General features: G+C 37.6%; 1 protein-coding gene and 1 long non-coding RNA gene across 2 annotated transcripts; one reads left to right on the forward strand and one right to left on the reverse strand.

Annotated features, from left to right (window-relative positions):
* Positions 1 to 834: 834 nt before the first annotated feature.
* LOC127425655 (uncharacterized) lies at positions 835 to 2,489 on the forward strand. Its single transcript, XR_007894643.1, has 3 exons — positions 835 to 968; positions 1,630 to 1,769; positions 1,874 to 2,489. It is a non-coding gene; the product is annotated as an uncharacterized LOC127425655 (long non-coding RNA).
* On the reverse strand, positions 962 to 13,734 carry rnf115b (ring finger protein 115b). Its single transcript, XM_051671818.1, has 9 exons — positions 13,657 to 13,734; positions 11,741 to 11,799; positions 11,542 to 11,614; positions 11,133 to 11,365; positions 8,517 to 8,585; positions 8,335 to 8,407; positions 8,005 to 8,098; positions 6,448 to 6,563; positions 962 to 1,726 (listed from the first exon to the last, which is right to left on the reverse strand). The coding sequence occupies exons 1-9, from the start codon at positions 13,732 to 13,734 to the stop codon at positions 1,595 to 1,597; spliced, it is 927 nt and encodes a 308-aa protein (XP_051527778.1). The 3' UTR covers positions 962 to 1,594.
* Positions 13,735 to 14,409: the final 675 nt, after the last annotated feature.

Raw genomic sequence — 14,409 nt, forward strand, 5'->3', positions numbered from 1 at the left:
ATTATTTTGAATTTGAATTTTTGTTGTCTCTTCAGCTGCAACACAAACAGATGTACATATGAACATAATTTGTTTTTTACATAAATAATATTGCTTTAGAAATGTGTAACACATATAATGTACTTAAATGTAAATAACTTGATTTAAAGTTGGTAACTGTAATCGGATTACAAGAATTTAATTTGTAATGCATTACACTACTTTTTTGATTAAAGAGTAATTAGATTATAGTATTTTATTACTTTAATCAGATTACACCCAACACTGGTCCATGCAGTCTAATGCTAGCTCTAAAATTACATAGTCGTTCAGAGACTGTGTTATGTACTTATTTATTTATTTGCTTTGAGAGTGCAAACTTGATTCTGTGGCTTATATTATGCATGAAATGCCTTTTTTTCTACATATTAGTTGCAATGTTGGATTTTCTTGTAAACATAATTTTTTTTAAGTAGTTCTATGGTATAAAATTCCAAATACCACTCAAAACATACAAAATACATACCATGAATGAAGTCTTGTAAGTGGTACTGTATCTCAGTATCAAAAGATGGAGCAGAAAGACAAACAACCCTGAGAATTAAGGCAAAAGTATCCTAATGTACATCAAAACAGTTCTGAAACATTTATAGATAAACAGTGTAAGGTTTAAACACGTTAATACAATAATACACAGATGCTGAACTAATCCCTCATCTATCCACGAGAACCCACACACCATAACAAAAAATCAATTTAACAATGAAAACAGCGATGCCAACCAAGGATTTCACCAAATGTTCAAGATGGGGGAACCGAATGTGTTATTTGTGTCTATTGTGGTTACAGCTCTGGTGCCAACACAAAACGTGTACAGCAGACTGAACTCATTTCACAGTGTAAAATAATGCAGATATAGTTCAATCTTCTCTATGTGATGCCTTTCAAAGGGTGAAGGCATGTGTGGAGCAGATGTCATGAACTGACAGGTAAGTGAAAGTGTGTGCTCACTTTTTTTTAATTATTTATTATATATATATATATTTTTTTTTAAGTATTCAAACATAGAAAGCTCTGAAGAAACTATATGGTAAATGTGCATCATAAAATATGCATATGCAACTTGAACTGTACCTTCTGTGAGACTGTCTCTGTTTCATCTAACTTAGTGGTTTTTACCTCCAGTCCTGGGGGACTTCTAAGAAATTGTGTTTGTTCCAACCTGGAATTATGCAAATTGATTAAATTAATTTCATGTTGGCTGATAGCTGTGGTGGTTGTGCATTAGTTATGGTTGGAATAGTTAGGTAGTTAGAACTATCCCTTTAAACAGAAAAGTCACTGGGGACAGTGTTGAAAGCCTATGATTCAAGGGCACAGTTGTTCTTCACAAAAACCTCACAAATACAAATGCTGATCACAAAAAAAAAAAAAAAAAAAAAAAAAAAAAAAGCTTTCTCACAGTTTTATAATGACTACGATATAATTAAATTCAAAGAGGTTTGTCTGTCTCAGTTAAAATATATTTTGATATAGAAGGCACATTGCAGGACATCTTTGATTCTCTCTCTCAGTCCTCAATTGATCAGTTGAATGAAAGAGGCATGACAGGTGGCTAAAGAGTCTCAAATGTGCTACGCTCTTCTACAGTCGGTGGTGACGGGACTGGCTCTGGAGTTGCTGGCTGTGGCTGGAAACTATAGTCTTCACCATTCAGACTTTTCCGACAGACAGGACAGGTGTCGTGCTGTTAACACAAAACATTGCAAAGTGAGGACAAAAAGTTTAAGGTAAGTACTAGGGCTGTCGATTTAATGCATTAATTCAGTGCGATTTAATTATTTAAAAAAATAACATGTTTAAAAAAAATTAACACAATTAATCATTCCCCCAGACCGTAATAAGGAATTTTTCTACCATCAGAGCATTTCAAGCTTGAAGTATAACCTTCAAATTTGTACTAGTCTCCGTCAGCAGAAGGCAGTAAATGCAACTCCAGCTCTACAGGCAACGCGCAGCTGTACAGACGTCAAGAAACCACAGCTCAATATGAGGATTTGTTCTTGTGTTCAAATAGTTGGTATGCAACTCAGAATGCAGAGGTCTAAAGATATAGGGTTTTTTTTTTTTTCTAAGTTTCATTTACATTTAACTTGACACAGTGTCTAAAAAGCACTGTTTATGACGTGATATCCAAAGTGAGATGCTTCAAAGGGTCTGTATGACGCATGTACATTGACACGTCCTTAGAAAAGTCCCTATAATAAGTCTATCTTGGACAGATTGACAAATTCAATTTTAAAATGGATTGCGGTGGACTGTAGGCCAATGATAGGCTAGTTCAATGATATGGAAATAAACAATATATTGCATTCTAAAGCAACTTTTTCTGTTGTTTAATTAATGCTTATCTGTAATGTAGCTAATGTTTAGTTTAATTCTTTATTATATTTATACTATATTACATTTATAATAATATTTATTTATCATTATATACTTAATAATTTTATGTGGGGGCCTTTCTTGGCAAATATTAATATGCAATTCATTTCATTATTTAATGGCATATGATATAATTAATTTGATTAAAAATATCTAATCAATTGACAGCCTTAGTAAGTATACATCTGACAGCCAAGTAAACTAAAAGGAATACCTAAAGTAAAAGGTTTTAATGAAAGATAAAATGGTTGCATCTTGAGGCACCATATTTGAATGTGCACAAGTGCAAATGAGATTTGAGAGATATGGCAGAAGGGAACATTTTCAGCCTGAAACGACTTTAATTTCAGATTTCGAACAAAGCTATTGTATCAGAATCAGAATGAGCTTTATTGCCAAGTATGCTTACACATACAAGGAATTTGTCTTGGTGACAGGAGCTTCCAGTACACAACAACACAAAAACAGCAACAAGACTTTTAAAAAATAATTACAATTGAATAAAAAATTTATAAATATTGAAAAGAAAAAAGTATATATAGAATACACAATAGACTGTGTATATATATATATATATATATATATATATATATATATATATATACATACATATATTACACACACATACATATACACATATATACATATATGAATATACATACACACACACACATACGTAGTGCAAATCTAAGTACAAATCAGTTATGTACAGTGCAAGGAAATGTAATGGCAGAAGAGGTAGGATGTGTTGGATAATATAAAAAGACTAAGCTGTGTATTGCACATTAATTATTGCTCAAAGGGGCAGTTTTAACTTCATGAGATGGATAGCCTGGGGGAAAAAACTGTTCCTGTGCCTGATGGTTCTGGTGCTCAGAGCTCTGAAGTGTCGGCCAGAAGGCAACAGTTCAAAAAGGTAGTGGGCAGGGTGAGTGGGGTCCAGAGTGATTTTTCCAGCCTTTATCCTCATTCTGGACGTGTATAGTTCTTGAAGGGGGGGTAGGGGGCAACCAATAATCCTCTCAGTAGTCCGAACTGTCCTTTGTAGTCTTCTGATATCTGATTTCGTAGCTGAACCAAACCAGACAGTTATTGAAGTGCAGAGGACAGACTCAATGACCGCTAAGTAGAACTGTATCATCAGCGCCTGTGGCAGGTTGAACTTCCTCAACTGATGAAGGAAGTACAACCTCTGCTGGGCCTTTTTCGCAATGGAGTGTGTCTCCCACTTCAGGTCCTGTGAGATGGTAGTGCCCAGGAACCTGAATGACTCCACTGCTGCCACAGTGCTGTTTAGAATGGTGAGGGGGGACAGTGTTGGGGGGTTTCTCCTAAAGTCCACAATCATTTCCACCGTTTTGAGCGTGTTCAGCTCAAGGTTGTTTTGACTGCACCAGACAGCCAGCTGTTTAACCTCCCTTCTGTATGCAGACTCATCATCATCTCGGATGAGGCCGATGACAGTGATGTCCTCTGCAAACTTCAGGAGCTTGACAGAGGGGTCCTTGGCGATGCAGTCGTTGGTGTAGAGGGAGAAGAGTAGTGGGGAAAGCACACATCCCTGGGGGGCACCAGTGCTGATTGTACAGGTGCTGGAAGTGAATTTCCCGTCTCACAAGCTGCTGCCTGTCTGTCAGAAAGCTGGTAATCCACTGACAGACAGACATGGGAACAGAGAGTTGGTGTAATTTAGTCCGGAGTATAGCTGGGATGATGGTGTTGAAAGCCGAACTGAAGTCCACAAAAAGGATCCTTGCAAATGTCCCTGGTCTGTCCAGATGTTGCAGGATATGATGCAATCCCATGTTGACTGCATGATCCACAGACCTGTTTGCTCGATAAGCAAATTGAAGGGGATCTAGAAAGGGTCCAGTGATGTCCTTCAGGTGGGCCAACACCAGTCTCTCAAATGACTTCATGACCACAGACGTCAGGGCGACAGGTCTGTAGTCATTAAGTCCTGTGATTTTTGGTTTCTTTGGGATGGGGATGATAGTGGAACGTTTGAAGCAGCATGGGACTTCACACTGCTCCAGTGATCTATTGAAGATCTGTGTGAAGATGGGGGCCAGCTGGTTAGCATAGGATCTAAGACATGCAGGTGAAACGCCATCTGGGCCCTGTGCTTTCCTTATCCTTTGTTTTCGAAAGACGCAGCTCACATCATCTTCACAGATCTGAAGTGCAGGTTGAGTAGCAGGAGGGGGGTTGCAGGAGTTGTTGGTGTTTGTGTGAAGTGAAGGTCAGAGTGGGTGTGGGGTGTGAGATTAGGCCTTTCAAATCTACAGTAGAACACATTCAGGTTGTCAGCCAGTTGTTGGTCCACCACAGGGTTGGGGGTAGGAGTCCTGTAATTCGTAAGTTGTTTCATGCCACTCCACACTGATGCAGGGTCGTTAGCTGAAAAGTTGTTTTTCAGCTTCTCAGAGTATCTTCTTTTAGCCACTCTGATTCCCTTATTCAGTGTGTTCCTGGCCTGATTGTACAAGACTTTATCCCCAACTCTGTAAGCATCCTCTTTGGCCTGACGAAGCTGCCTGAGTTCCGCTGTAAACCATGGTTTGTCGTTGTTAAATCTTAAATAAGTCCTAGTAGGAATGCACATATCCTCATAGAAACTGATATATGATGTAACAGTATCTGTGAGCTCGTCCAGGTCTGTGGCTGCAGCCTCAAAAACACTCCAATCCGTGCAATCAAAACAGGCTTGTAGTTCCAGCTCTGCTTCGTTGGTCCATCTCTTTAGTCCTTACTACAGGCTTAGCAGATTTTAATTTCTGTCTGTAGGTTGGAAGAAGATAGTCCCAAATCTGCTCTAGGAACAGAGCGATATGCATCCTTTATTGTTGTGTAGCAATGATCCAGTATATTTCTGTCACTGGTGGGGCATGTAATGTGCTATTTGTATTTGGGCTGTTCACGTGTGAGGTTTGCTTTGTTAAAATCCCCAAGAATAATAATAACTGAGTCTGGGTATTGTTGTTCCATGTCTGTGATTTGATCAGCCAGCTGTTGCAGCGCCACATTCAAACACGTGTTTGGCGCGATATACACACTCACCAGAATAAACGAGGAAAACTCCCGCGGCGAGTAGAAAGGCTTACAGTTAATAAAGAGCGCTTCCAAATTAGGACAGCACATCTTCTTTAACGTTGTTACATCTGTACACCAACTTTTACTGATGTAAAAGCATGTTCCACCACCTCTTGTTTTCCCAGTTTACTCCGCAATGCGATCCGCTCTGAACAGTAACGCGCTGTCCGGAATGGCTTCACACAGCCAGGTTTCAAGTCCTTGTTTGTGCGGGTGAGGAGATGTAGTTCGTCCGTTTTGTTAGGGAGAGAGCGGAGATTCGCTAGATGAATGCTCGGCAGCGTTGTTCGAAAGCCCCGCCGATGGAGCTTGACCAGCGTATGGCTTCAAACTTAAAATATAGTGCTCAAATAAAGTATGGACCACTTAAATGGTGCTATTTTTGTCCTTTTGTAGAGTTCAACAGGCCCAATTCCAATTTTTATTGTATGGAAAAAAAGCAGCCTGGATATTCCGCTAAATATTTAATTATGTGTTCCACAGAAGGTTTGGTTCAACACGAGGCTGAATAATGACAACATTTAAATTTTTGGGTGAACTATTCTGATATATTTTTAGAAAGAAAACAATGTGTACATTGGACAACTCAAAATGTCATTCTTTGACATATTTAATATAATGTAAAGAGAGTAGATCGCTCCTTAATTGTAACTTGTTGATATTTTGAAATGGGTCTGATTTGTTCATTTTGAAGTATGCCAGTTTTTCCTCTGTGTGCCACTAGAGGTCCTGTCTTAATATTCTTGCTTTTCAGTCAAATATATCCTAATCCACGATCATACACAAGGTCAATGCTATTCACAACAACTAGCATTGAAATGAAGCTTACATTTTAGTTTTAACAGCCTCCTTTTGAAAACATAAACATGGGTTTATTAAGATTATTAAGATCTTTTTACTCCAGTACTATGTTCCTTTTTATGGGACTTGTACCAGTTGTAGCCAGGGCACAATGCAGTTGCTGTGAAAACAGTGCAGGCAGGGCAGCTGTCGGACAGATTCCCCTACAGAGTACTCCTCTCTACACACAGGGCATTCCAGTCGGCATGCTGTGAGGAGAAAGACAGAGCAAAAATATGCATGGATGAACAAACGGAAGGAAAGGGGAGAGAACAGTTGTTAAGTGCTGCTTGTACTGTACCATACTTAAATGGTCATGCAGCTTGCTGAGTAGAGGTGTGCTATTTCTTTTCTAAGCTTTTGGACTTTGAAAGACAGTTTTCACCTAAGGAACAATAAAGGAAAAAATCCCATGTACTTTAAGCAGAAACATACTCTATGCAAGTACTATACATGAATGCAGATGCTTCTAGCCATGCAAGCTGGATTTGATGCATTGTTGCATTCAAAATGTGTTAGACCGCAATTCATAACACAAAGAAAGTACACATTGCATTCTCAACATTGCCACAAGGGGCACTATAGCAGACATTAGTATGCTCTGGCTGCTGCTATGGCAAGTTTTCTCTTTAAAGCCAAATACTGTCATGGCGGAGCAACAGTTTGAAAAGAATATTGCTGATCAAATAAGTTAGGCAATATATTTATTGTGACTTCCTGAATAATAAGCATCCAGTTTAATGGCACAGATTTTTGAATGTAACTCTATTGTCCCCTTGAGTACTGGGGTTTGTTACCACTACAGTAAAGCCAGAAACATACTTTACACAAGTACGCGTACGCAGGTTTGAGTGCTTGGTCAACGCATTGCCAACGCACAGTCTGGCTGAACATGCTAAACATTCTTGCATTACTGTAGCGGTAAACCTCAGTACCTCAAGGGGGTGATAAGAGTTGCCTTCAAAAGTCTCTGCCATAGACTCACCATAGAAGCAGACAATTCACACTAATATCCGCTATAGTGCCCCTTGCGGCAACGTTAACAGTGAAACGTGCACTTGCGTTTTATGAATTGCGGTTTGACATTTTGGAACGCAACAATGGGCAAAATCAAGCTTGCGTAGCTAGATGCATCAGCGTTCACGTACTTGCATAGTGTTCTTCGGCCTTAACCAAATAAAATTTTAAACTAAACTCCACATTGGCAATGTGTCAGCCAAGTGCTCGCATCTAAGTATGCATTCTTGCATAATGTTTCAGCCCTTACACTGAAGGGGAGACCCGAGTTATATCTGGGGTCTTCAGCCAAGTTGAGGGTGGGCTCTCTTGATTTGGGCCAGTAAGCAACAACCTAGCAACTGCATAGCAATGTGTTAAAAAACACCCAGAACTCTTTAGCAATCACATAGCAAGGCCCTGGTGTAAAGTTTTGTATGGACAAGCACCACTCACATTTTCTTCTGAAACTGTAAAAATCTAGTTAACACTCTCCAGTACACCCTCTCAAACAAATAGAATAACAAGCATACTCAAGATAATAGTCAGCCTTAAAAGTGGGGGTGTCCAGAAGTATGTGAACAGCCTTTCATTTTACAGTACTTAAAAGCACTTTAGTGTGCATGATGACTCAAGAGTATTATGGGAATTTACCAGCCTGTTCTGATGAGATGCTAACGGTAGGGAGAGATGAGATCATCTTTTTGTCAGCAGGAGGGGGACCAGTATTTTCAGATTGACCAAGCAGCTAGATGAAAAATGCAAAAGATTGAGATCTCTAATTCCCCTGTAATTTAAGCAAGAAAAAACTAGACCTTTGTTGACTTTAGCCTGAATACACTCTCTTAAAAGGAGAACAAATTTAATTTTGCCAAAAGGCAAAATTCAGAGAAGTCTAATGAGGCAAAGCAAAAATGGCTGAGGACATGAGTCATTTCACAAAATGGAGCATTAGATGATGTCACCATTGACGGTGTTACTCACCTGTGTAATGACCACATCTAAACCTCCTTGTCCCCAAGCATAATCTCCAGGGTTAGAATGTAAAACACTAGACCTGAGGAACAGGGTTAATGATGAATCACTGGATGTTGGCTAAACATTATACAAATGTATGAATTTGGACTACAAAAAAGGGACCCAGCATGAAGGCTATCTTTACATACCATGAGGATGTTTGGGGTGCTGTACTGTCAGAATTGGAAAACAGACCAGCCAGGAACTGCTGAACAATCCTTAAAGACAGAGTGAATGCATTTAAGAAGGAAGAATTTTGTAATGTCAGGATATCAACCTTTTGTGCTACAGAGGCATACATTCAGTGGATGTGGGTTGTCTTTGAACAGAAGTTTGAAAGGACCAATGATTTTTTCCAAAAATGTAAATTTTGATAGAATTTAAAGGAATAGTTCACTCAAAAAAAAAAAAAAAGGAAATTCTCTCATCCTTTACTCACCCTCATGTCATCCCAGATGTGTATGACTTTCTTTTTCTGCTGAACACAAACAAAGATTTTTAGAAGAATATTTCAGCTCTGTAGGTCCATACAATGCAAGTGAATGGTGACCAAAACTCCAGAAGTTTCAAAAGGACATAAAGTCAGCTAAAAGTAATCCATAAGACTCCAGTGGTCTTCTGATCCAGTTGGTTTTAGGTGAGAACAGACCAAAATATAACTCCTTTTTTACTATAGGCTAAATCTTGTCATTGCAGTCTCTAGGCACGATCATAATTTCAAGCTCGATTACACTTCCTAGTGCTTGACACATGTGCAGAGCACTATATTTCCCCCAAGGAGACTGCTGTCAAGATATACAGTGAAAAAAGGACGTCTGTTCTCACTCACCAACTGGATCACTTCAGAAGACACTGATTAAAAAAAATCCTAAAGTCTTAAGGATTACTTTTATGATGACTTTGTCTCCTTTTTAAAGCTTTTGAAGTTCTGGTCCCCATTCACTTGCATTGTATGGACCTACAGAGCTGAAATATTCTTCTAAAAATCTTCGTTTGTGTTCAGCCGAAGAAAGAAAGTCACACACATCTGGAATGGCATCAGGGTGAAAAATTATGAGAGAATTTTTATTTTTGGATGAGCTATTGCTTTAAAAGTAGTATAGGCCAGATTAGTCTTCCTCAAGAGCGCGCATTCTCTGGAACTCAGTCCTGTGCAAAGTAAAAGAAATGTGATTATATTAAATGTAAAAACTAAATTAAATGTATAAACGAATCCTGCACTTATTCTACATGCTGTGTAGTTTTAAAATTAGTTTGCATCACATGAAAAATGTACTTTTGAACAACCTCAGCAGGACGGGCTTTAAAGTAATCAATTTTTAACATTAAAATAGTAACTTAGCTAGCTTCATTCTCCTCAACAGGTTCATGCGATTGCAGTGTTTCCCACAGGATTTTGTGAGACTGTGGTGGGTGGACCTCGGACCCTCTAAGGGGGTCTGGGGGCATGGTCCCCCGTAAGAAAATTTTTTACATTTGAAAGTTAAATGCATCAATCTGGTGCACTTTGAGAGCAAAATTAAGAGGCTAGATCTATGAAGAACGCTGTGCTCTTGCAAACAATTTTGTGCTCTAATAGTAATTAAACATAAACACATTGGTTGTATAGATATGAATGGTGATGACATGGCAAAAAAGTCACACCCACAAAGCATAAACAAGACGAAGTTTAACGCAGTTCACAAATAGTCAAAACACAAAATCGACTAGAGCATACATTTGAGCCAGGGCTCAACATTAAGCATTGTCATGTGTTTGTCCTCCGGACAAGTAAATTGGTCATTCACTTGTCCGAGTAAAACGTTACTTGTCCGTAGAGAAAAAAGAACATTTAAGTTACATGCTCAAGTAACATGTCAACGTTTATGCTGTATATTTTTCTAAAATTATGACCGATGCCTAACCTAATAGTGTACCAATGCAATCAACTCAATCCTCTGTGACAGAAACTGTACTGTAGGGGAGGAGGCTATTGTCATATGATGATTATTTTATGTTACGTTTGGTAGTCAAATAAAGAAAAGCCTCCATCGCCATCATTAACAGCAGGGATGCTCATAGTTCAATGGAATGAGTTTTACTTTTTCATCATGTTATTTTAAAAAGATCTACCATGTACAATAAAAGCTATACATTATCACAATACCCATATTTCAGTAGTCGGTAGTGAAATTGATGATTCTCAATACCAGCTTCAAAACCAAAACAAATAATAATAACTAATATGTTAATTATGGTGAATGGTTTCAAGTTCTTAAGTTATTATTCAAGACTAGTAAACAGTCAGTGATAAAATAACAATAAAAAACAGCAATGAATAGAAATAGATAAATAATAGAACAAAAAATACAAATTAAGAAAATTCAGTGCTTTTTTTTTTTTACTTTAAAAGTTTTTAACAGCAGTAGGCTATCAAGTACTCAAGTATATACACCTGACAAGTGTTAATTGGGCAGCCACAGTCTAGGTAATTAATCGGAAACACTGCGGTTGTAATTAAAGAATGTCACATCCAAGCCACAACCATGATTAATTATAACCAATCGTCAACATTCTTCATCTATCCGAGTTCTCCTATGTCACGAATTTCCAAGATGTGGGTGAATAGAAGAAATATTACCAAAGGAACAACCTAGTATAACGATGTCAGTGCATTTCATCATAATTTTTAGGCATACAAAAAGAAGCCTGTTCGTCCAATAAGTATAAATTAGCTTATATAGAACTCCTAGTAGACAGCAGCTGTAACAAGTGGCACTACACACCCCTCCACTGCCTGTCCCTGATCCAGTCTAGTGTGTTGCTGCTGGTTGTTTTGTTGAGGGAGGTGTGCAGGCTCTGTGCACTCTGAAAGTGTCTCCGCGGAAGCTACAGGTCTCACAGTCCCAGAGGCAGGATCACCAACTGCTGCTTCCACCCCAGAGCGGCTGTGGAGCGTGTCTGTGACTGTGGGGTCAGAGAGTAGGGCTGTATGCTCCATGAAGAGCAGCTGCCACAGCTAATGGTGAAGAGAAACCACACACAAACAGCACATTACATTAATTTCCTCTGCACCAGAGAACTATTCTGTATCATTTTGAATTATAAGTCCAAGTAAAATGGATCTTGTGTTTTTGCATTGTATAGAGAGATTTTAAATGGGACAATTGTTAAGGATGGTGTACAATATTATACCTCTGCAAACTGTGAGGCCATGTCATCGCTGGCTACATCTGCATCATCAGTTACATCACCACTCTGTAGAAGACTGAAAACCGTATATTACTCATTGTAAATGACATCATAATTTAAAGACTAATCATGCCCATTGACACTGATTTCATGTATTGTCTAAGTACCATAAATAGAGTGAGCCACAAGCAATCTTGCTCACCTGGAGTTCTCTGGTACTTCTTCAATGAAGCCAGATTCACATCTGGGACATACATACTCCTGTTTTAAAGATTAATAAACACAGGCGTATGAATATTATATTAGGCATCTAATATTATAATATATTAGGCATCTAAAGTGGTTCATGTATACATTTTTATAGGTTTTTTGTTTAACATGTTATGTCATCACCTGCCAAGTGTCCCAAATGAACCGTCTTTTAAAGGTTCCCAGCAGGTGACCATGATTTTGATTATGTTGGTCTTGGAAAAACATTCCTATTCAACCAATCTAATTTTAGGGGAAGTTAATTGTTAGGATGGGGTTAACACTATTTAGTTTGCTTGACATACACTGAAAACAATTTCTAATAAGATTTACTTAATTTTTATTTAACAAGTTTTTGCAGTTTTTCTTAGTATATTTAAATGGTATAAAATTAAGTAAAATCTACTTAACTTCATGACATAATATTGATTAAAGTGAGCAAATTTAACAAATATTTCAGTTAATATAGTAACTTGTACTTACAAATCTGATGTACAAGGTACTTAGTTAAATTGAAATGAACATTTTATATGAAATTTTCACACATTTTGAACTTTCCTTATTAACACGTTTCCTTTCACAGGGAATTTTTTGCATGCTCTATAATTTATTAGATAACATCACTTTGCATTACTGGCGACAAACACTAAAAATAAAGCTGCACACGCATATCTCAAAACTTGGTGCACAAAACACAATGACGGTAGCAATCAACAGATAATTATGATCAAAAATTGTTAATTTTGAGTAGAAACAACTTGAGACTTCACAAAACAAGAAGTTACCAAACATAACAAAATCAACAATAAAAATGGTGTAAATAAACTTGCAAACAGTAAAACCACGCATGCTCATTAATTATTCAAGCCCTGTGCATGCTTGGAACACCAGCTTCGAAAAGTTAAGTAAAATTTACTCAAATTAGCAAATAAATATGGCAAGATTTCTACTTTATGATTGATACCTGATGACGCATTGTAAAAATAACAAACAATAATAAATAATATTAAGCTAGAGTGTTCATTTTTACATGCTTGAATTTAGTATGAAGAATTTACTTAATATTTTCAAGTTCATGCTTAAACTAACTTATTAAATGTAGAAAGCACTTCATCTTTTCTGGTACTTTTACTATCCCACAAAATCATTTCAGTGCAGCCTGAATATTGTTCCAACAAATTATATTCATCCATAATCCCACTTATTAAAATCACAGTTTTGGGAGAAAACTTAAAATAAATCATCATCATAATACTTTATTGTCTAATCGCTTAAAAATTTGTTTTGCGCCAGATTCACCAGTCAGAGTAACCACCATTAAGCGTAACTACAAGACAGTTACAATATAGCTAATTAACTTAGAGAACTTGTGCAATACAACTGAACTTTAAAATATTGTTTTTATTTTTACTCTAATATTTAGGCATTATGCTATCCCTTAGTGTCAGGCAACCTGTCCTGGTCCTACACACGCCTACCAAGCAATGTATTGACTCTGTATACATGTGGTTCAGCTTTAACAGTGTTGTAGACAAGTCAGAGACGGTTGTGGCTGTGCTAAATTTGGCATCAGTGTAAATCCCAAACTTGGATACCGGATTCCTCGCAACTATGGCACCTCATCACATACTCTATACAACTTTTAGTCCGCCGTTAACAAAAATAAAATATATTCCCACGGTTGTTATAGCAATGTACGTGAACTAATACAAAAATCCATTTTAAAAGGAAATATTTATACACTATCCTGTAAGTAAAAAAAGAACAAGAAAGGAAAACTTTTGCAGTTGAGTTTTGATTTAGACAATCGTGGGGTAACACACTGAAAGCAAATGGATACACCTCAATTAAATGTTGCTGTGTACTCACCGGTAACTTGGGGTCGATTACACATTTACAGCAATGACAGAAGAACCGGTGTCGTGGAGCCGCGGCAGCCTCGGCCATCTTCACTCAAGAGCTTAAAGAAATGTGACGTAACGCGGCTCGTTTAGAACGGAGCGTCGGTTGTCAGGGAGACGCGTCAGTCGGATCACTTGGTATTCCATGACCTTTATAATAAGGTCATTCCACATATAGAATATATTTATAAGGCTGTTTTCAAATAGCTAAACTTAAAGGTGCACTCAGTATTTTTTTTCCTCATTAAAAAAAGATTTACTCCTAAAGAAATTAATAGTAATTTTGAAACATAGGTATAAAATCATGAGCAATCACATGAGATGAAGACTCCAGTCATATCAGTAACCTTATAAATGCTGTTTTGTTCTACATGGAGAGGGTCTGCACATGGGGGCTGCCATGTTAGAATCACATGACCAGCTGAATACTACTCGCTTAATCTCAGTAACTGCCTTGATATTGGACACTTTCACTCATTGATTAAAGTAATCATGGCTGACTGTGTATAGTGAATTTCTATAATGGCATCTGTAACTAAAAACTATTGATTTTGAATGATGCTGCAGCCATGACACTAGGTCTCACTGTAGGTCCAAGATGATGACACAAATGCAGAAGTTACTGAGTGCACCTTTAATGTGTTGGACCTGTTGGGCAACTTAATTTTAAATAAAGTGTGTTTGTTTTTCAGTGTAAGTAGAAGCATGTGATTTCCCTCCA

This window comes from Myxocyprinus asiaticus, chromosome 34 (assembly GCF_019703515.2).
Source record: "Myxocyprinus asiaticus isolate MX2 ecotype Aquarium Trade chromosome 34, UBuf_Myxa_2, whole genome shotgun sequence".
NCBI lineage: Eukaryota > Metazoa > Chordata > Actinopteri > Cypriniformes > Catostomidae > Myxocyprinus > Myxocyprinus asiaticus.

Coding starts and splice junctions, on each gene's coding strand:
- rnf115b (XM_051671818.1), bottom strand. CDS start 13,734: ATGGCCGAGGCTGCCGCGGCTCCACGACACCGGTTCTTCTGTCATTGC. Junction 11,800..13,656: donor TAATCGACCCCAAGTTACCG/GTGAGTACACAG, acceptor TCTTTAAAACAG/GAGTATGTATGTCCCAGATG. Junction 8,099..8,334: donor TAGATGTGGTCATTACACAG/GTGAGTAACACC, acceptor TTTTTCATCTAG/CTGCTTGGTCAATCTGAAAA.